The sequence below is a fragment of the Triturus cristatus genome, chromosome 1_2, assembly GCF_964204655.1.
Source record: "Triturus cristatus chromosome 1_2, aTriCri1.1, whole genome shotgun sequence".
NCBI classification, from domain to species: Eukaryota; Metazoa; Chordata; class Amphibia; order Caudata; family Salamandridae; genus Triturus; species Triturus cristatus.
In genome coordinates, this window is record NC_140580.1 from 23,254,756 (window position 1) to 23,279,185 (window position 24,430).

The following is a 24,430-nucleotide window of genomic DNA, read 5'->3' on the forward strand; positions in this document are numbered from 1 at the left end:
CCCGAAGCAGCAGTGGGGGATGCTTCTTGTCCTACCTCACTGCAAAATCCTGGAACAACCTTCCCCTAGATCTCTAGACTTCACCCTCTCTTCAGGAGTTCAGAAGGGGGCTTGAGACCTGGCTTTTTAAATGATGCCTCCAGAGCAGCTCAGATCTCAGCGCCTGGATTCCAACACAGGGTGATTAGTGTGCTCTGCAAATCTTGATTGATTGATTGATTGAACCACAACAAAAGCCAGCAAAGCACACCCAACTATGTTTAGTCTTGAAAGAATTGCAGAAAGGCACTTGTCAAGTATTCTTTGTCTGCAAAGGTCAGCAGGACAAACACCAAATGAGGGCCCATATTGCCTTTTGTGGGCTTTTAGGAGATTTCTGATGTGTGCTGGGTCGTGTTGATTTGCATCAACGTTATGCTGCTTTTGTCTCAACATACTATGCTTTATGTTAACAGCTACCTCATTTTATGCATGCTATGAGGCAGATTTATTGAGTTTTGACACAGCACTGGGCAGTAACCAAAGTTGCTCGCTGGGTTGCGTGAAAGGGTGTGAGCAAAACAGCAATATATCTACCAGGTTATGGTATTGTTCTGTCCTCCTGTGATGGCACATTTTAGGCTGCCATGAGCTAACACACCCCCCACTGAACCATAATGCAGGGGTGCGTGCTTTCTGTCAAGGAAAGGTTTTGTCCTGGAAGGAAACCCTTCCAGTGGAAAACTATGCTTTAATAATTTTTCCACTTTGTGTGCTGTACAGTGCAGCATATGTGCAAAGCTGGAAAAAAGTGGAGCGTTTTAAATCTTGCTCAACTGTTACTCCTGCCTCAAGGGGGAGTCATTTTTTATGCAAATCCCTGTCTATAAATGCTAATAGATAGGGATTTGTGTCAAAAACTATTGGTGGTTGTATGTCAATGCCCATATATTACCCATGGTATGCTACTTTGTATTTCTTTAAGAAACTTTACAATGTTAATCATGATTTGCGTTGGTAAGTATATCCACCTGGGTTTGCATTACTTTTGTGACACAAACTGGTACAAACTGTTATTAGATTTGGGCACTTGTATGTGGATATTAAGGCATTTTGTAGCTGGGCATTTTGTAGCTGATGCCTATCTATATGTACCGATGTTGGCATACACAACCGAAGAACTTTGTGATGCGCAATATCAGTTTTCCAATGTCACTTTTACTCCACTGACAACCATTAGAAGACGCCAACCATTATTGCTTCATACTAGTCAATAACTGTTTTCAGACTGGTCTTGACTGGCAACTCCACTAATGAACTTCTTGAAAATGGATAGGTACTCATGAATTAATATTGCTCTGCATATATTTTAAATGTAGATCGAGGAGTTGTGTTTTTGGGTGGGGCACCAGAACAAAGGGATGGGAAGGATCCCAATACATACTATGGGTAGCATGATTTCAAGGGAGTTGATCACTTGACCACTAGATATTATATTTTGCACGTGCTTTGGTGAGCATGGCCCAGACAAGCTCAAGAAGCAATAGCTCAATAAAGCAGATAGTATAGAGCTGTCTTTTCAGCATAAGTGGAGAATACAATAATAATAACGAAGTGGTGTATGCAGTTGTAGCCTTGGGATATCCTGTTTTATGTCTCATTTTTGAGTTAATATTTTTAGCACGTCTGCTTGGAAACAGGTTTAGATAAACCTAACACAACTGTTCATGATGAATATGCCTAATTCACTACTACTTGCTCAGTTTACGTTCTAACCAACCTTTTTCAAGAAAATAAAATATAATATATGTAAACAAGATATACTTAGATTACAACATAATCCTATGAGAATCCTTTGAGATCAATCAACAATCTTTTCGAAGCCAATGAGATATTTTTATACTACTGTTTGATAGGTCAAAACCCTGACTGATGGGCTGTTTGGGACTCTCCTAGTGTCCTCTGTCACTTTGCATGATCATATCATATCAAGTCACACATGGACCTTTACAAGAATCATATACACCTGTCCAATAGTAATACTAAACAATACATTTCCTTATGTTTATCACGCAGTTTCCTAATTTGCCTTGAAGAAACCCATAGAAATCTACTACAAATGAAATACGAATATAACAATTTAAGAAATGTACAGTTTAACTGGTATACAAGTAAGGGTGGGCGTAGTTGGCGGAGTACGCAGAACTCCACGACCGTGATCTTAGCTCCGCCAACAGAGACCTCATATATTTTTGGTAAAATAACAAGTATCTCTGCCTTCAAATGCTAAAATGCATTTAGTCATTTCACAAAAGCGAAAGTGATAATTTAGCAAGCAGTGAGAGAGGTGATGATTTTGGGATGCTCCCTAACCTAGGGAGAGAACCGAGCAGATGTCTTGAAAACAATGAACACATCTTGCTGAACGATTCAGTGATGGTCCCATCCCCTTAGGACCACCCCAAGCACAGTTATTATCGGCAAAAATACAATCCCAACCAAAGGCCCTGCAAAGCATTATGGGACAAGATTAGCCGTGGGCAGTGAATATTATAGTATCCAATATCAAAATAATTCTACAAAGAGCTGCAGTCCAACTCGTTGTTACTAGGGGCCCGATTCACAGAACTAACTTAAGACAAAATCCTAAACTTACTACCATTTTGGTATTCACAGAAGGCACTTACTCATTTTGGTATTCACAGAAGGCACTTACTCATTTCGGTATTCACAGAAGTTAGGAGTCCTAACTTTAGGACTCCTAAATGCCTTCTGTGAATACCGAAAGTCTTCAAATTAGGATTTTTCTCAATTTAGTAGTCCTAAATTTAGGACTCCTAACTTTAGGACTCCTAAATGCCTTCTGTGAATACCGAAAGCCTTAAAATTAGGATTTTTCTCAGTTTAGTAGTAGTATAGTTAGGACTCCTAACTTTAGGACTCCTAAATGCCTTCTGTGAATACCGAAAGTCTTAAAATTAGGATTTTTCTCAATTTAGTAGTCCTAAGTTTAGATTTAGGACTACTAAATTGAGAAAAATCCTAATTTTAAGACTTTCGGTATTCACAGAAGGCATTTAGGAGTCCTAAAGTCAGGAGTCCTAACTATACTACTACTAAACTGAGAAAAATCCTAATTTTAAGACTTTCGGTATTCACAGAAGGCATTTAGGAGTCCTAAAGTTAGGACTCCTAACTTCTGTGAATACCGAAATGAGTAAGTGCCTTCTGTGAATACCAAAATGAGTAAGTGCCTTCTGTGAATCCCAAAATGGTAGTAAGTTTAGGATTTTGTCTTAAGTTAGTTCTGTGAATCGGGCCCTAGGTGTCCCTCACGAGTCAAATGCAAGCGCATTGAATCAAGCTGCAGTTCCACTAGTCGTTACTAGATGTCCCTCACGAGTCAAATGCAAAAGCATTGAAATTATTACATCAAGCTGTAGTTCCACTAGTCGTTATTAGATGTCCCTCACGAGTCAAATGCAAAAGCATTGAAACCCTGAGCTGAGAGCTAATACTATAAATTCTACAAAGAGCTGAACTGCAGCTTCATGAAAGGGTTTCAATGCTTTTGTATTTGACTCGTGAGGGACATCTAGTAACAACTAGTGGAACTGCAGCTTGATTCAATGCTTTTGCATTTGACTCGTGAGGGACACCTAGTAACTACAAGTTGAACTGCAGTTCTTTGTAGAATTATTTTGATATTGGATACTATATTATTCACTGCCCATTGGTAATCTCCTCCCATAATGCTTTGCAGGGCCTTTGGTTGGGATTGTATTTTACCCATAATAACTGTGCTTGGGGTGGCCCTAAGAGGATGGGACCACCACTGAATCGTTCAGCATGATATGCTCTTTGTGTTCAAGGCATCTGGTTGGTCCTCCCCCTAGGTTAGGAGGGACCCCAAAATAATCACCTCTTTCATTGTCTGATATTTTTCAATTTCAAAGTTCACTTCTGTAAATTGGCTATATGCTTCTTAACATGTAAAGTTGCTATATCATAGCATTTGTGGGTGCAGATTAGAAGCTGACTCTGCTAGGTGGTGGCTACCTGTTTTTCATGGAACGCGTAGCTAACAAAGCTAACTCTGAGAGTAGAGCGGAGTTCATTGCCCAGGGTTATATACAAGTATTCGAAAAATGCTGTTGGCAACTCTTTTAGTGTTTGACCAGCCGTCCAGGGTATCTATGTTTCACTGCCTCATAACCAAGCCATTACAATTGTAGGAACTGTAAGTGTTTGCTGTATTTTCAAAGTATGTGACTTGAAGGATGTTGTTTTATTTTAGTTTTTTCTCACACATATGTTGAAGTAGTGCTATTATTCTTTGTCCAAAATAGCAATGCTTATGAAAAAACGGATGCACATTCTCTGTAACATCTCTAAAACCTCCCTTATGAAGGGAAGACAAGAGACCAGGCGGCTTATTTACAAGCCCCTTACACTGCCGGTGCGCCCCTTTCCCCCCATATTAAAAGGGACGCACCGGCAGCACAAGGCGTTTGTAAATAAGCCCCATTGTTTTTTTTAAATGGCAAGTAGGTTTCAAGAGTGAGGCGTGAGAAGAAAAGATTATGCTAGGTCCTCTGAGTGTTAGTTTGGCTAGACTTTGGGGATGTTAGTGGCCCATCGAGGAACTTGATATAGAAGCTACCCATGGACGTCTCTTAGGGGTCACCAGGGGTCGCATCTGCAACCACTGGCATGCTTCTTGCAACCCCTGGCACTCCCTTTAACCCATGGCCTCAGAAATCACAATCGCACTGGTAGGCAAAGAAGGGGAACGGGACTTGCACGAGTCCTGTTTACTTTCTGGTTTTTTTTAGCGGAAAAGCGACATTTTAACTCATTTCGAGTTTCTTTCCCGCTTCAGAATGTTTTTATTTTACAAATAGAAAACATTTGAAGTGCGTGCAGTGCACACTCAAATGGATTAAAACGTCGCTTCCCTGCAGGATTATTACAAAAACCCCATTACATGTCAGGGGCGCCAACAGTAGCAGAGGTCTTTTCACTTTCTCTTCTGTTACTGAGCTGTGCATGTGCCTTTTTCAGGACCTCTCCCTCCAGGAGAAGAGAGAATTAAAACAAGTCCTAGGGATTACCTGGCAGGATATAGCTCCATCACACTGATTTATGGTCAGCCATGTGGCTGATTGCATCTGTTCTGCTACCCATGTGATTGATAATTGGTGAGTGAAGGATGCTTGAAATAATGGTTGAGCCATTTATTTGAGGCTGTGTGAAAGAACTGAAGGCTGTGTTTGGGCACTGGGTGATGGGTATGGCCCTTGGCAGGGCGTGGGCATTTTCAGCTATGTCTTGGCATCTGGGCCTGTATATATGCATGTGGCGATGTGTCTATGCTGGCTGTATATGGGGAGGCGACCACTGCAAACCTGGCATATAAAGACAGCAATTCTGGCATATAAATGCTGCACTCATTGAATACCATGGCACTACACAAATTAATAGAGTGATACAAAAACAGATTTGTAACTGCTTTTGAAACCCGTGTATTACTTTATTAATCGTTCATGTATTGTTTCTTCTTTGATTCACTGTTGGTATTTTGAATTCAATGGGGTCACTTCCTCCATGCCAGTATGCAAAAGGTCACATAACAACAGTTTCTCTAACATCATCAGTGTCAAAAGGTCATTTGAAGTCACTTCTTGTGATGTCGCTTGCTGTGATGTCATCAGTGGTTGACCGTTGGGATGATGTCACTTCCACTACCCCTGGCATTTTGGCGAATTGACGTCCTTGAAACTTGAGTGCAATCCCTAATGTCTCTATGTAGAGTTGCCTCTCAATGGCCTAAAGACAAATATGGAAATACGTTACTAGCTGTATCTCATAATAACAGACATGGCCACTGTTGCACACACACTGTTTCACAAAACCTGAAAGGAGGCACCCAGTGTGGTATTCTGACCAGCCTTGCTGCAGCTGCCGATGCTCATGCTCTTGTGTCTATTAACAGGAGTTGTGTTCAAGCCGGCAGAGTTCCCAGAGCGTGATTTCTCAGAAGCACCTAAGTTCACTCAGGCCTTGAGCAACAGGACAACCACAACGGGCTACAGCACAAAGCTGTTCTGTGCAGTTCGTGGGACCCCTAAGGTAGGGCAAGTCACACTGCATTAAAACTTGATGGCACTGTATTTTTCATAAGTGAGTTTCATGCATTGGCAGCAGAATGTTTATTACCTTGTGTACAAGGTGTTCAATCATGTTACTTTGCCTTATTGTGTTATACACTTGAACCTTGACACACAGACTGTTGGTCAAAACACATTTATTTTGCTAATTTAAATTGAATTCAATCACTGTCATGAAAGATAACTTTGAAAGACCTCATTAAGATGTATATCTTTATTATGCAGCAGCGACGTATTAATCATACTCCATCGCTAGGAAGTGAGAGTTGCCCCAAGATGGTCACATTGATGACAGCAATGATTTGGCTCTCGCATATTGTTTAAATGACCCTGGGCAATTTGAACAGGAGATTACAATACACATTAGGCCAACTTGTGAAGGCGGTTTAGTTTCCAGCAAGGGGGACCTATATTTTATTGTGTTACGATATCAAGGTCAACAATATAAAACAAAAAATAATCTCATTCACTACTGAACTAAGACTACATTATCTAGGTTGATTAATATTTATGAAAGTTAGCTCCACATCTACTTAACTTGATGATGTAGTGATGGCTGCTATTGTAGGTACTATATTTTTGTCATGCAATATATTGCAAGCTTTGCAGTGATCTTCCACCTCATTATTTTTCATAGAAAAAAACGTAGACGTAGGAACTTGAAGACCAATCATGGGTCCTTGCGGGGGGAACCCCCATTAACCCTGGTTTTTTCCATTTTAGATCCTTTGCTGTTGTTGGTGTTAGGTCCATCTTCACAAGTGAGGTACCATTTTTATGACGAGACTTAGGGGAATGTTCTGTGGTAGAAATTTGTTTTTGGCCCCCCCTGCAGATTCCGTACCTTTCCCTCCCAGAAAGGTGAAGAAAATGTGTGATTTTCGACAAAGATTGAGGTTTTCAGGGTATTGTAGGTAAATAATGATTGTGGGATCCATGCAAGGCACACCACTTTGGAGTCTCTTGATTGTCTAGTTTCAAAATGGTTAGGTTTGGTTGGTTTTCTATATGGCATAGCACGGGCCAGAATGGCACAACCATACACCATGGCAAGTAAGAGATTTAGATTTACTCCTACTCTGCCAGTCAATATTTTAAAACTATCACCCCAAAAATTGAAAATTCCCCTTTACTTGCAATGGGAATGGGACTCTAGGCCCCAGGTGGGCAGAAAGACTGTTGGGTTTTTAGGACTGGAGGAATGGCCTAACACCAGGGTGGTCAACCCACCGCCATCTTTTTTCTACAACAATAAAATATATCCATGGTGTCTAGTGGGCTTAATGTCCCCCAGGGGGCAGATTGAAGGTAATCCCCCTCAATATACCCCCGGTGGGAGGGGAAGACTGTTGGGTGAGTTCTCGTGACCAAGGCAGATGGCCCCCACCCCTTCTTTTTTGCAACCATATTTTCCTTGGTGGTCCAATGAGCTTTCTGCAGCTAGAGAACAGATTGGAGTGAACACCCCATCATCCCCCTGGGGGGAGGAAAGACTAATTGGGATATCACAGGCCCATGGCACTGGGGGCTATTTCCTCACCAAAAATCCTACCAGGTAAAAATCTGTGGTATCTAGTGGGCTTCCTGCCCTCCTGTGGGAGGGGGCAGATTGGGGTGAGCACCCTATCTACCCCATGGGGGCATTAAAACTAATTGGACCTGGGGTAGGGGGAGCACAGGACCATGACGGAGGGGCACTCCCCACCTAAAAAAATCAGCAAGCAAAAAACCATGGTGCTTAGTCGGTTTTTAGGCCTATCCACACTCCAATGGGCCCAAAAGGAATTATGGGCCATGGGGTGGGAGGGAGCACAGGCCCATACCCATGCAGAGGGTGATGCCCTTCCCCACAATCCTTATCCCTGGTGACCAGTGGAAGGATACCTGCTTAGGGATTGCCCTCCTGTGGCTATCCCCAAGCTGGGATCTAGTAGGGAGAGACATAACTAGAAAGGAATGATACACCCTTTTCCAACAATACCTTCCCCAGGCAAATCGGTGCTCAATGGGCTGAGATATGGTCCTGAGCACTGATTTAGTAAAAGTAAAATGATCTGATTGATTAATTTTGCTTTCAGTGGAAATTACATCAGTGCGCCAGGATCCTCCCCAATGTCGGTTGCTGATCGACGCCCGCACCAAAAGTGTTAAGCCTGTCTACTCTGTGCCATAGTTCAGCTCAAGTTTAAATTACTGAAACCTTTATTGGACTGTAGGAAGGTGGATATCTGACTATGGTTACCCCCAATTGTTTGCCTAGTGTCTAGCTGGTTTTTCGACTTAGTAGGCCTGAGATCCTGCCATTCAGGGTCTCAGCCTGTCTGCTCTCACTCTAAAATGGACTCCATGCACCCTAGGTGCATAACCAATTGGAAGTGGATCACCCTGTGAGCCCCTGTACCAGTGTACACTAGGTACCCAGGGCATTGGTGTATCTAAGGCCTACCAGGGGCTGAAGCATGTATTGTGCCACCCCTGGCCTGGCCTAGCAATTTGACACAACTGGCTGATCACTCAGCTGGGGTAAGTTGGTGTATCCACCTCTTACTTAGGTGTAGTATACCTACACCTAACCTTAAATGGGACACACGTTAACCTATAAGTCACTCCTATGGCAGGCCTTAACAATCCTGAAGGCAGAGTGCTTGGTTCCATGTGAGAGGGTGCTCTGGCATGAGCTGAGCCTGTCTGCAGTGGTCGGAACAACTTCCTTCTACTGTTTCCAGATATCGTCATACCATATACTCTTAAGTGCATTATGAACCTCGCGGTTAAATGCTATCTTTGGTTTGGCTTTATCAAAACATGTCGAGTAAGGTGTCATACGAATTGGAATACTAACCCCTCGCCAATTCTGGCGACAGGGTTAGCATTCCACCCTTCTAGAGGGACACGACATGTACAGTACCTGAAACCCGGGTAAAATCAGACATAGCCTCAGCTCCACAAAATGGATGCTGCCACCACAGACACAAGTCTGCCCTCCTGCTGCTGGGAGTCCTTCCAGCTTGGGAGGTGTGGACAAAGGGTTTCCTGCCAGGGGAGGTGCGTGCACCACCCCAGACAGGATTTTGTGTATTGGTCAGGTAGGGCTTGAAAGAAACCAGACATGCCTGAGGCTCACAAGGAGCCTCGGTGCATATGCCAGTTCAAACCGGTCCTGGGGCACACCAGCCCTGGACCTGGGGCGAGCTGGACAAAGGATTGGGGGTGTAACCACCCCCCTTCCTGGTCCCACCCTTAGGGAGGGACCTAGCAGGTAGTCCGGCCCCTAGAATCCGAATAAAGGTAGGAGCTGTGCCCTAAGACTTTAGACATCCTGGAATCAACTTAACTACAAGAAGAAGACGGGAACTTCGACGCTCTGCCGCACAGAGGACTGAAGCCAATCTCCCCTGTGGTCAGGGAGTGACCACCTTGCTAACGCAAGCACCATCCAGCGAATCAACGTCTGCTTTGCCGCCGCCTCCCGCCGGAGCCTGAGCCCAGAGACTGACAAGACCTGGACCTCCAGACCTCTCACCGCCCGATCCACAGTCCCTGAAAAGAAGGAACCCGTGGAGGCACCGAGACATGTGGAGCCAGTCATCTTGAAACGACCACGACAAGCTGCAAGCGCAGCAACCGAGGCTCCCACCAAGTTGTGCTTTGGGATCTGAGAAGCCCAACCCTCGAGCAGCATCTGCACCAAAGGTGAGCCCTCCAGCATCTCCACGATCTGCGTGGGGCCCTTCTGCATTTTGCCACTCGACGCGCCTAACCGGTTGCTGGCCCGTTGGCTAGTGGCCATCTTGGCGACGAACTTCAAGAACTACACCGCTGGTCTGGTTGCTCCAGACTGGCCCTTGCTCCCCTCCAAAGGAGCAATCCCTCTGACCTTGCTGGTCAGAACCATCAGCTTATTTTGTTTTCCACAACAATTGCTTTTGCCAAGGCTTGTTTGCTTCGATCAAGTCGCCGACACCGCCGACAGCTCGTGAACCGACTCCTGGATGTCGTCGACCTTCAGGGACCACGTGACTGCAGAGACAAGCTACACCTTTCCTCCTGTTTGCACCCGACATCGCCTGGTACCCACCTGGTGCCACGCTGGTCACTGGCTAGTGACTGTGAACACTGTCCCCTCTGCTTACAGGTCTTCTACAACTCCGATCCACCCTTGGATCCACCGCATCCCTTCCGGACCGACCGCCTGCAGCATCTTTGTCTTCAGGCTCCACTGAACATACAGAAGAAACCCGACGCACTTCGAGACCTATGCACCCGCTTCCTGTGGGTGAGGTAAAGCTGGCACTCCGGTGCCCAAGTGTAGAGTATCATCTCTAGTGTCTGTGTTTCCAATCTTGAGTTCATAGTCCATCCGGAAGATCCTTTTTGCAGTAACTTTGTAACTTTTACGCACCCATTGAAAACCTATGGGAGCCCGCGTGTGACTATTTGCTCTGCACACGCAACCCGTGGACCTCCTGGTCACTAACTAAAGTTAGCTCCTTGTAGGCCCAGCGATTCTAGAGGCCCTAGGCCTTTTCCCTTTTCTGTTCGTGGCACTTATACCACTATTTTAGTATATGGTTCGAGTGGCCACCAGGGCCTATCCATATAAAGTGCAACTTCTGTGTATTCTAACATTGTCTTGTTTAACGATTTGTGCTCCTGTGCTCATAAAGAGTCTAGGGGATACTTTGAGAAATAAATACATATATATTTTCAATATATATCTGTGTGGTGTCCTTTCATTGGTATAAAGGGGGGTTACATTTGGTAAAACAGCCTGCTTAACACGTTTCACGAGTTTAGCCTCAAAGACTGCTTAGCCTACGCTACCACTAGGGCAGCTGGTCCGAAAAGGTTGACTTACAACCACACCATAAGGGTTGCTTGGCATGGTACAAGGTGGTCACTTTAACTAGTGAACATCATATACCAGGCCAACTTCTCACATGGACCTAACAAGAATAGTGGGATTATTGCGCGTGGTGGACTAGAATCAACCCCAACTAGTAATCTACTTTTTCACACTGGACAAATGTGAAATGTGGGTTTAAAGGGTGCGAGGGCATAGCTATCAGTAGTCGAGCAGGTGCAGTGGCACCAGGTCTGAAGGGGTAAGGGCTCATTGCAACCACATTAGAGCTGTTTATGACTATGTAACCAGAAGGCAAGGGGGCAGATCAGCCTTCCTTGCGTTAGACCCCTAGGCATTCTTGCTACAACACTGCAAACACACCTGACAGAGGGTTCTTATCTCCACTTTTTGAATAAACGAAAAGGGATAACATGAAACACACTTATTTTAACAAGCTGATTGATATTAAGTTTCAGCCCATACAAAATCTCTTCTTCATCAAAGACACAGCCTGATGCTTATAATCACCCTCTCTAAGAAAGCCAAACAAAGCAGATTGAGCTCTTAGTAAAAATAGTACTTTCTGTTAGTTGATCTAGGATTTGGAAAAGAAAGTCAAGTCAGTTGCACAATATAGATGACTGTCCCCCCTACTTGGTAGCCCTCATCTGCCCGTCATCCTCAGTCTGTATCACGGATGAAGGTGTCTGCACTCTCAGTCACTGAATGTGTCAATGTCTACATCGTTGATCAAGAAATGCCTTTTAACCTTACGTGATCATCTTAAGTGAATAGCCTTAAAACAATGTGTTGTCCACTGTATTTGATTATATTCTGTTACAAATTTGGATGGCAATGGCCTACAATAATCAAAAGTGAGTCATAAAACATAAACACATTTGGAATATAACAATGTAGTATAAATTAACATGAAGTGACTCATTCACAAAAGCCTTCATGAGTAGGGGAAGCAGTGCTACACGAGTACTGTTTTATGTACTCTTATGTTCCTTTTTAAATCCACCCCGAAATACCCAACACCCTCCTAGTAAAAGTGTGAAGAGGGCACCATCCTTTTTATTTGTATTAATTGTACAAGGATAATACCAAAATATGCACAATATATTCATTTTTTACATGTTTTGAGGCCAATTCACAAAGGCATGTAAAAGATTACCAAAGCAGTTCTACTTTCTTCTTCCAAAATGCCCTTTTGAATAGGTTCCACCTTCTCTATAACATATAACAGTGTCTATATAACTTGCAGCCAAATATTATTGTTATCTGTCAATTACCAGTACTTTTATGACAGGATTCTACATTTCAGTCCTGCACTCCTGTAATTTAACTTGTTTACAGATTTCTAACAGTGTTTGCAATTAGTTAAAACAATACATTTTTTTTAGCCCAAAATTATTTGGATGAAGAATCAGATGGAGATCAGAGAAGACCCTAAGTACAGAGCTCTCACCAACCAGGGTGTGTGCTCCCTAGAGATTCGCAAGCCCTGCCCCTTTGATGGGGGCGTGTACTCCTGCAAAGCTGTCAATGACCTTGGAGAAGCTATTGTGGATTGCAGACTTGACGTGAAAGGTAGGTGATGAATGCAAATATTGCTTGCATGTATAGAATAAGCAACTGCCCATGAGTTTTTCATTGTTGTTGCTTGACCAGAATTAAATGAACACTTTTTTAACCATGGCATTATTTTCATACTGAGCACACAGCCTCAATTTGTGAAAGTGCACAGCAAGAATGGCTGTGACAGGAGCAACAAGCATTGGCAAGCTCAGGCAGCTGGATAAATAAACAAAATGATCACATCTGTGTGGAGGGCAATCACTTTTTTGTGGTAGCACTCAACTTCTTCCCAATCAAAATATGTAATACTCACATAATTGTCTGGCAACAAATGCGCTGCCAAGCTAGACCATAAAAAGTGATTTTCATACATTCCCTTCTTTGCACCTGAGTGAGAGAAAGCACAGCAGGCAGACATGAAATTGCCCGTTCTGGTTCTATGTGTGAAGTAGATGATGAGGCATGCATGAAGCAATGACACAAGTAGAAAATCCTCATTGACCATCCCTTGGGCTGAGTCAAGAGGCCAGAGATAACTCACCTTGGGCTTGTTACATGAGCTGACCTCTGAAGTGGGTATTTTATGGCCAACATGGCACAATCTATACAGAGGTGACGAGCTCCAATGACGAATATGAAAGGACATCTTCCTGATGAGATATCCGACCATACAGTAGACAAATCCAGATACACTAAATGAAAGCAGGAATTGAACGAAAACTCAAGCAATGGAGATGGTGGTGGAAGTCCAGCTACTATGGTGGATTACCTAGTTCTCAAAGAGTGTAAGATCAGTTTCTGGCATTGACAATCTTAGCCCTGTATCTAAACTGCTTTACCAATGGAAGGGCATTGGAAGCACTATAAGTAGGCAACTACACCAATTCCTAAATTTACTTCAGCTTCTGTATTCATTTTACACAGAAATGTGCCCAAACATGAGGCACCTTGGGACACGTATTGGCAAGTTGCAGATGACAACAGTGGCAATGCCTTTATTTTTCTTCACTTTTACAACATTGGTCAGCATTGGTCAACATTCGATAGTTCTTGATCACCTGCCTATTGCAGGTGCCTGGGGATTTGTAATTTGCTGGAGCTTCTCATTTCTTGAAATGAAATGAAGATGTATAAAGTGTGACAATCACCCGGGGGTATCTAGGCACCAGGCTAAGAGGAACTGAAAGGTAGGTAATTTGCGGATGAGCCAGGTTTTCAGATGTTTCCTAAAGTCCAGCAGATTTGTGTTAGATTTAAGTTCTGTTGGGAGATTTCTAGCAAACTCCACCCAGCAACTTGCCGTGCCATCATACATGTGTGTGGAAAGGCACCCATCTGACTTGGTTTCCTAGATTTCCTCTTTGAGCCTACCACTCTTTATTGTATATGTTACACCTCTGTGTACATTAATTAGGGGATTCAATCAGCAAGTCTTTATGTATGTATTTATCCTCAAATCTTCCTTTGCATTTGAACGCCTTTAATTAAATTGTAGTTACAATGGATAGAATTGGGTTGTCTCTAAATGAGACAATGATAAATGCTCTTTCTTCTCTGCAAGTGTTTTTAAACACTACAGGACTATGCGTGTATATGTTTTGCAAATAAAGATGTTTTGATGGCCCCTCAGTTGTGTATGGTCTAGATCAGTGGCCAAACATTTTGGGTACAGGCTGCTTTAATTGCAATTTCTGTCCCTGCAGCGCTTTGAAGACAGACAAATCTTCTCACTTTTCGAAAACTGTGATCAAGTTGTTTTCTGTAAAATAACTCTCGTATTCTGGTGAGACTCGATCTATTTTTGCCTGAGACTAGACACCAGGACGCCTTCATTGGTGGTAGGGTTCCTTATTAAATGAATAACCATATCAATAAATGTGCAAGTAGCCGATTAATAGGAATCCGGAGAGATGAAATATTGTCATTGTTAGCTTCCCGAGAACCACTTCTATCCTCCTGTCACATAGTGAAAATGTACTAAAAGCCCTGAAATCACACTGGGAGTATCTAAAGGCAGCCTGATATGAGCAGCATGCAGCCTGTTCCCAGGTGCATGCAAACTGGTAGATTAAAGTCACCAGAGACCTCATGTGCTCCCTTTATCAGGGAGGTTGTTGTGGTTGTCATGCCAGTTCGTCTGCCTGTGATTGAGACAGATATCTTTTTAAAGGAAGGAGCTCACAATATTCAATATGCAATTCAATCCAACGAAGAACAACATCCAAACCATTTGTAAATTATTATACATACGTTTATTATTTTGCCATTTGGAAAAATTAATTAATAAAGCAGTACGAGGTTGCTCCAAAGGGAACGTGCATCAAAAAAGAGTGATTAAAGGGTGAATGAGTGAAACAAGGAATGGAGACATAGTAATAGAGACATTCAATTGGGTTCCAACAATAAGGATCGGTTATAATTCACCGTCCAAAAAACCTGGTCACATTTATCAACCGCAGAAACGTATTTTTATATTTCAAAAAACGACCCAATAGGTGGTCTAGTCTCCGTAGAAGCTCCCGCTCAGTGTGAGCTCGACCGCGTGCACATACACGCGGTCGAGCTCACACTGAGCGGGAGCTTCTACGAAGACGGACGCTCCGTGAGCAAGCACATTCAGTGTGCCTCCTGCCCCGATTGAACAATACGTCTCAGTGTATCCATCTAATTAGTGGCAGATCCGATGTAGAAGAATTATACATTAGCGCCTGATGCGCATGGAATAACTACCCTGTGACCCCCAACAGCTTGGAATAACTACCCTGTGACACGCAGTCCTCCATCCATTGGAAGTCTGGCTACCTCCTTTGAATTGAATTAAATTCCTTAATCCGATCAGGTGTTTGATTAATATCATCACCCAGTCAGGTTGCCTCTCTCTGGTCCTGATGAAGATCCGCACGGCCAAGGCTTAAAAATCTCCTAAGGCCATCAAGACGGGTCGAAACGTCGACGCCTACTCCTCACTACCTGGGACACATAACAGTCCTTCGTGCTAGACCACCTATTGGGTCGTTTTTTGAAATATAAGAATACGTTTCTGCGATTGATAAATGTGACCAGGTTTTTTGGACGGTGAATTATAACCGATCCTTATTGTTGGAACCCAATTGAATGTCTCTATTACTATGTCTCCATTCCTTGTTTCACTCATTCACCCTTTAATCACTCTTTTTTGATGCACGTTCCCTTTGGAGCAACCTCGTACTGCTTTATTAATTAATTTTTCCAAATGGCAAAATAATAAACGTATGTATAATAATTTACAAATGGTTTGGATGTTGTTCTTCGTTGGATTGAATTGCATATTGAATATTGTGAGCTCCTTCCTTTAAAAAGATTTTTGGTTTTGAGCTCAGGATCAGAAAATTATTTAACTAAGCGAAGTATTTGGCTCAGATGTATTAATAATTGGTCAATGACCATTGTTTTTGGTATCAAGATTATACCCAGGTCCCTTAACCATGGGTCACACCATTTTTGTAATGGCTGTGATTGAGACAGGGCTGAAGAAAAAGCCCTGAATGATGTGAGAAATGTAGATATAACAAATTCACATGGAAATACGTGTAGGTGATTGTTCAACGTCAAATTCACATTTAAGTGACGCTGTGTGTATATTTGACAGCTTCATTTGTCTGTGTATGCCATTTTTTTTAAATCTAATTCAGATTTTTAGATCTTTACCTATACCTAACATAGTTTTTTTTTTTTTTTAAATACAGGACAGCCAATTTAAAAATCCTACAGATTAAATGTCTGAATTATGCTACCCAAATACAGAAACTAAAAGGTCTAATAATCAGACATTCAGCGATACCCTAACAATTTTATATGAACAGTCTTAAAAATACAATGCTATTAAAGAACTTCTCATCAGTTTTTAAAACCTCCCAACACTTACAGTGATAGCCTAATCCATATTCATCAAAGGTAAGGTTATTATATGTGGCTTGTCTAATAACTTACAGTCCAATCAATAATGGTTAATTTTCACTTCTAGACCAGCGGCCCAGTCCCAATTTACTTTACATTTTCGTACACTTCTCTACTTAAGTTCAGCAAAGTGAAATATAAAGGAACATACACCACCTCACGCAAAGTGCCCATCGAGTAACTTGAGTACTAGTTAGTGACACTTAAGGTATTCATACCCTCTTGACAAATTGTCTTATTTTGTTAGCCCCAAATCAGTCAAAGTGCCCGGTTTTGAAGTGCTTGCCTGTTCCACATCCATTTTGTGCACAGGATAAAATATATATTTTTTCAGTCCCAAATCCTTGAAAGAAACATTGCAAGCTATGATGCTCATAATGGTGTAGAATTTAAAATGAGATGTTATCTTTCCTGCTTCCACGCGCATCTGTCCTGGGTACAAACAAGCCCTGTATAATTACACCCAGATGCCTGGTCTATCAGCTGGTACTTGCAGAAGCCTCCGTTGACTCTCTGCTGGTCAATGATTGCTTCTCTGTGATCTTTTTCATGTCTGCATCTATGACCAATGTATTGAATTATGGGGAAATGCTTCCTTAAAGTGCTGTTGGTTAGATGCATGCAGTGCCATGGCCACGTGGGATATATCTTTTCTACTGCACAATCCTGTGCATCTTTTGTTGTTCATGTTTGCGATCTATGTAATAAAGAGATTACCCGATATTGTCAGTGTGTGATATCGCAGGTTAACCCAATGATCACGGGTGTCTTGAAACTTTCATGAGGATAGAATCATTTGGGCACACTGCTTGCACCTCATGCTCTCACTGGGGTGTTGGGAGGTATAAGGGAGAGATGGGAGACATGGGATTGGGGTCCTCACCCGAATGGAAATTCTTCAGATCAGGGCTCAAGTCAAAGTTAATTGTTGATTAATTGAAATCATATTAATTTAAATCACAAAACCGGCTCAAATACAGTAAATTGAAAAAGATGGACAAAGCATTGTGAAACCTAATATATAAAAAAATACCATACTATAATCTAAATTTTGCAGCACCAACATTGTTTAAAATCATTAACCACAGGCCAAAAGTTATGATTATAGACTCCAAAATGGAGCGATTCTTCTTTATTTATAAGGAGCAGAAACATGAATTGACTACATTTGAAATTTTTTGGGGTATGTGCACCAATTATTGCATGCTTTAAGACATCAACAGTAATCTTGATCAAGGTATAGGATGCGGGATACTTCCAATTAAGGAATGAGGTAAATAGATAAAAATGTCCACGAGCCTGGAGCAGGGACGCAGGCAGACATCATTAGGAGAGCGCGCTGCTGTGAAGATGAGTGACCCTATTTGCTAAGACAAGCTGCTGCGGGAAAGCGATATCCTTAACTCCACGTCCCCGGGCGGCGCTTGAACTTCCCAGGCTGGTTCACGGGACGGACACAGGGTGAACGGAGTCAAGAAGAAAGGCAATGTTATAATAGGAGAATCACTGAAGCAGGTGATAATGACACCGATTTGTGAAAGAATAACGGGAAACTTGGGATAAATAGAAAGCAGTAATATCTGAGGCTGCTCCGTTATGCTGTGCCATGCTGTACTAGGACTCGAGCACGCCCTGACGAAGTTCTTGTCTAAAAGAACGAAACGCGTAGGCTGCCTGGTGCTTTGTTTCAAACAAAAGGAGGAATAAAGAAACCTGAATATTTCTAATATTGGATGGACATTTAATTTTTGTCTTTTGGATACTTGTCTTGGTGGTGCAGCCCACAGTTGGAAAAAATACTTCATTTATCATGTTATAGCTTGTGTTTTCTGACCTTAGCCATGTGTGCCCCTGTTTCACTACAATTGTAGAAGAATGACATGGGAGGCAGAAGTAGCAGGCTGAGAGCTGTGGAGTGAATACAGATCTCTTTTTTAAATTTTGAGTAACGTTTTCTGTTGTTGATGTTATGAGACAAATTTAAAATGCAGAGGACTGCATCTACGATCGGGGGACTTCGTGGACTCTAGTGGCGCCCTGCGTGTGTTTGTCGCCGCTCCTGGGTCCTGTAGCCTATGTGTCTCCCTCGCCATTGCTGCCGACGCCACAGCGGGAGGAGGACTTCAACCCCCAGACGCCTGAGCGCCCGGTGACGCTACCCACGCGCCCGGAGGCGCACAAATGATCGCGGCTCCCTCCGCGTCGCGGGACGCGTGCGGGCGGCGCTGGGCTAAGCCCGGGCAAAGGGCGGGCCCTCTGTGGCCCTCAGAGGCCAGAAGAGGCTGGGCTGGGCCAAAGACTCTGACCCTATGAGACTGCTGACTGAAAGATAGAAACATTCAGTGAGTTGTGACACATTATATTGTGTGTGGGAAATTGTAGGTCATATTTGTTTTATATATGTAATTCTACCAGTTGATGGTATAACTATTAGTCCAATTCAGTAAGCTTTGTTGTGGGCTGTCGTCTCTTACCAGTATGTTGAAACAGAAGGCTCCTTCTGGGCCACGTACCATGGATAATTACTTGGTGCAGGTGGTGAGCAAAATAAATACTGAAAGGCGACAGTCATTAGGGATAAGCATTTCTCCACCACCAGTAACCCCTACTCAGGGCCCGTCAGTTCCTATATCATTGGATGAGAACAGTCGATTTAATATTACTAATGTGGATGTTTTGGTTGAGGGACTGCCCGACCTTGAGCAGACTCCCCCCATTTTAGGGGATCTAGAGGATTGCCCTGATAAGGTACTAGAATGTTGCCCTACCCCAGTAGTGCGGGCAGTTAGAACATGTAGGAAAACCCAAAACAAGAAGGGGGGGACACGAACTGTAAGGAAACGGGTAGCCTCACCATTAAAACAACCTGAAATAGATGTGGCTGCTAAGTCGAACAATGTTAGTTTAGATGTTGATACGACAAAGAACTTAGCGGATATTATTGATTTAAAGATCAGAGGTATTATACACCCTCTTGTGTCAAAAATTGAAGATCTAACGGCGGAAGTCGCGAGATTGGGCGGACTTCTTAAAAAGGCCTTGGAAGAACCAGGAAGAGTAACTACTGCCACAATTAATAGTAAATGCAATACACAGGGCGTTCTTGCTATTAAGGCTACAGGCAGTAAGGAAAATGTCATAGCTAACCCCATATCACCTCACGTGCCAATCCATTGTGACAAACAGGTTACTACTGTTATTAAAAGTAACGAGGGCTGGGAAGAAATTAATAGAGGACACGTTGCCAATCTTCCGCCCGAGTGTGCACCATATGTAGTAGTATTAACAAATGTCCCACCACTAGAAAGTAGGGGTTACCAAGAAACACATGACTCTTTAAAAAATAAAAGTTTATCATGGTTGAATAGGCAATGCGGTTTCCCGTTAAACTTCTCAGACCAAGTCCTGACTACCAGGAGAGTTAAATGGATAGGGAGTTCTAAGAAAAGCACGATGGGGGATTGTGTGATTGTAAATTTTAAACACCCACAACATGTTGCCACTGTCCTCCTAAGAGCTGCATCCCTTCCAACCTCTGATGTCAATGTATGCGTTCGATCGCTAGGTTTCTTTTATAGTCCTCTTAATAGCAATCAACGCGAGAGTAGCGGAATCATTACCCACCCGGCTACCTATAGACCTCATTTTGGTATCCCAACTCAAAATAGATTTCATGTCCTTAGTTCCCTGGACTCTAATGATTGACTTATACAAGAGAGTGAGATGTACTCAGTGAGGACTAAAGGGTTTGGTGTAGACGACTGTGTTGATAAAACTATATTTACGGTCACACCACCCACGCCCCTTTTGATTAAGGCAGATATCGTCCATGAGGGTCTTGTGGATTCATGCAATTTGGGGCAATTTATTGGGGGGGCCACTGTTACCGAATATGTTACTGGTCCTGTAACTAGGAATGCTACCAGAATAGGCGCATGTTCCAGATTGGTTTGCTGGTCGGTTTAAAATCTAAGAGTAGAGATCCAGGTTGGGAAACTTTTATCAACAAGTATGACATCTTATGTTTCCAAGAAACCTGGTGCAAAAGAGATGTTGATTATGAGGGATTTGTGTCATATAATCAGCCAGCACGGGGAGAGGGACCTGGAAGAGCTAAGGGGGGTTTACTTACACTTATATCGGTTCATCGCCGAATATTGGTGAAAAAGTATATACCGGTAGGTGACCTTGTTCAGATGCTCTGCATCTCTGAAGGCAATATCCTTCTGATCAACTATTATAATAATATATTCGACAGCACCAGGGGTAGAATAGTAACAGATTTGGCCAATACCATTGATACTCTGAGTTCGGAATCTAACGTTGTATTTGATATTATTTGGTGTGGGGACTTTAACACTACGTTGTGTGAATTGTTACCTTTAAAGGCATGTGGGGTCACTAATAACGTTGGATGGGAGGTACCGCACTTTGGTCATGATACTTATGGGGAAATCTTGAATAAATTAATGGGATGTCATGACCTAGAAATACTGGATTGCTGTAAGGATGGAAACGGCTTGCCCATCCCTACATTCAAAAATTGGCGTTCTAACTCAGTGATTGACCATGTGTTAGTATCTTCTAGTATTGTCGACTGCTTTGCCCCACTGGAAATCGAAATATCGGTCACAAGTGACCACAATATTATTATTGCGGCCATGTCTCTGTGAGAGGAGAGTGATGTAGAGGTGGGGACAACAATCGATAATATAGAAGCTCACCGGGCCAACGGGGTAAGACTTAGGTGGGTAGGGGAGAAAGCTTCAGAATTGACCACATCTATAATAAAGGGGAATTTGGTAGACATTGTTTTTATTTTAGAAAATAGATTCGACCATGAGCGGGTCTTATCTTCTTTTAAAGGGATCAACACTGCCATTGATGCTAAGTTTACCGGTCGTAACAGGGGTTGTTTAAGAACTAGACCTGGCTGGTTTGATCACACCTGTTCGGCAGCTCTGACTAGCCTCAAGCAGGCTTTAGCAATGAAGCCTAGAGATAAAAATGTAGTCATAAACTTAAGGTTAGATTATAAAAACGCTATTAAATCTAGGAAGGTGGTTCTACGGCAGCAAGCTTGGGATTTACTTAACCAAGCTGCAGAACTTTCTAATTGCTCACTATTTTGGGCAACGGTCAACTCTCCATTTCTCAAAGAGGCCAGTGTACCCGAGTTAACAGCTAATGTTTCCAGCATAGGCTGGATTACCCACTTTTCGACTATTTTTGACTCTGGTAAGATTACTGATGTTGGTTCATCTAGTTGGCCTATTTTGCCACTCGATATCTCTGTGGAAGAGGTTGAAAGTGGAATTCGGGCGAGTAAGGGCGGGAAGGCTCAAGGCCCGGATGGGGTCCCGATTGATGTCTATAAAGCTGCACCTAAAGTCTGGGGGCCTCTGCTGGCCGTTGTTTTCAATGCTGCTGTTTGTATTGAGCCCCCTCCAACCTGGGGGGAGTCTATTATCGTCCCAATTTACAAAAAAGTTAGCAGGTCTGATGCTAAGAATTATCGCCCTGTCTCCTTATTGGACTCCTCTATAAAGGTTATGAGTAGAATTATGCTTGTAAGACTGGAAGAATGGGCGGAACAGGATGGTATTCTGGCAGACAGCCAGTATGGTTTTAGGAAAGGCAGGGGTACGCTTGATCAATGTGTCAATTTAGAACTGTTGATCGGGAAGTACAGTGATGCAAAACCTGGCCTTATGTACCTATGCTTCGCTGACTTAAGCAGCGCTTTCGACATGGTTGACCACTCAATTTTGTGGCCAACCTTGTTGAATATGGGAGCACCGGAGGGTATAATATTTTTTCTTGCCAGGATTTATGAGAAATTAAAAACTTGTGTGCGTTTTGGTAGGAAGGGAGAATGTACCCCAAACTTTAGTGTCAAACGTGGCATAAGGCAGGGTTGTGTTTTAGCTCCTCTTTTATTCATTTTATTTATTAATGGAATCGATGCTATTTTAAAGGAAGTTAACGCAGATGCTCCTATGATCAATGGTGTCTCAGTGCCGGTGTTATTATACGCCGATGACGCTGTTTTGTTATCCAGAACTCCTGTAGGATTGCAGCGGTTGATGGATAGCTTTGCATCCTTTATTAAAGATAGGAAATTAGTTATTAACAAAGGAAAAACGTACACCATGATCTGTGGTCCCAAGAATCCAAAACAGACTATGAAAGGGTATTTTATTGACAATATAAAGGTGCAACAAGTGGATAAATTCTGTTATTTAGGTATTACCTTTTCTAGTGATATGAAGTGGACTTATGAATTGAATAATATACGCAACAAAATGGCTAGAAATGCCCACGGCATCTTTAGATTTGCCGCTAAAATTGGGGACCGTAGGACTGAGGACATGCTTAAAATTTACCAGGCCAGATGTGTAACAATTGCACTGTATGGGGCAGGAATTTGGGGTTATCGTTGCGCCCATAACTTGCAGCTGGAAGAAAAAATTTTCCTTAAAAAACTTCTATGCTTGCCAGCATCGGCCTCTAATGTTTTGAGTCATCGGGAATTATCGGTTAATTACCTACTTGACTTTTTATCCCTTAGGCCTTTGATGACCTGGCGGTCTATTTGGCTGAAGGATGAGAAGTCTTTTACTAGGTCTATTATCCAGGACTGTTTGCGATTAGACAAATTTGTAGCAATACCCTGGATAAAATACATTATTGTATGTTTTTCAGATATTTTTAACCTGAACATTGTAAATGATCCCAAAGCAGTTTTACTGATCCCCAAAGTCGAGCTAAAAAGTGTTTTTCTGGCCTTTTGTGAGAGAAAGAGGGCTGTTGCCGCCGGAACTCTGTCCACTGTCACGTTTTATAACAGATATTTATCTACGGATGGATTTCCTGTCTACTTAACCTTGGTCACAAGACCGTCGCATAAATTTGTGTTAACAAGACTCAGATTTGGAATGGTGCACCATCTGGTAGCCCATCCAACAATGAAAAAACATCCTTATGGGCCTTGTAGATGTGACGGGATTTCCACGCAAAGTACATTGCACTTTATGCTGTTTTGTAAATTGTATTCTAATTTTCGTATTGCCCTTCTCAAACCGATGTTTATTAAATATGAATCACGGACAGTTGAGCATGCAATGAAACTGATTTTTAACTTGCAATCTGCAGATATTTGTTTTTATACTGTAATCTTTTTAAACAAATGCATCAATTCCAGGAAAAGTATGTGTTTTTAATCAAGGGTGTAAATACTCCTAAATTTTAATTAGTATTAATTAATTTATTTTATGTCTACTATAACTTGCCCTTGTATTTTCTTATCATGTGTGTGTATTGTGCTTTTATGGTCATTAACTTGTACCGAATAAAGCTTAATTGAATTGAATTGAAGTGATAAAAATGTGGGTCCGCAAGATCACAAATTATAGTTTGGCAACACAATGTTGAAATCAATTTAATTTTAGAGCAGGAAAGTGTGACTTGATAGATCAACATTAAAGCGGGCAGCTATTGGTGGGTGCATCGAATTGCTTTAACATTGTGAATGAAAGTGGCAGCAGAACAAAAATCCTGTCCAACTCTGAAATGAAGGTGGTGAAAACTGCCTGCTCCCTCTGAGCAGGCAGGGTCTGGAAAGGCCTTGGTTGTCTGTAATGTTTCCATTTGTTTAATCAGGATTCATTCCAAAGGAACAGATGCTGTAATCATTCAACGTAGGAAAATGAATGCGACAAAACGTTCTCATTTTAGAATTCGTTTTGTTCGTCTGTTTATGAAGCAGAGAACCCAAAAATATGCAGAAGCAACACAGATCCTGCCAACAGAGTAATGCAATGCCTAAAACATATCATTGCCATTGGCAGGGGCGCGCAGTCTGCTGCTCCGCTTCTGGAACCACAGGAGGGCCTCTCCTCCAGGCAGAATAATGGGC

The 24,430-nt window shown here is 42.5% G+C and overlaps 1 protein-coding gene across 1 annotated transcript in view; it reads left to right on the forward strand.

Annotated features, from left to right (window-relative positions):
* The window catches only part of MYBPH (myosin binding protein H), a 160,133-nt gene that overhangs the window by 129,986 nt on the left and 5,717 nt on the right, over window positions 1-24,430 (forward strand). Inside the window, exons 8-9 of the mRNA XM_085600181.1 lie at window positions 5,975-6,111; window positions 12,402-12,588. Coding sequence (XP_085456307.1) covers window positions 5,975-6,111; window positions 12,402-12,588 — 324 coding nt within the window. The remainder of the gene's footprint in view (window positions 1-5,974; window positions 6,112-12,401; window positions 12,589-24,430) is intronic.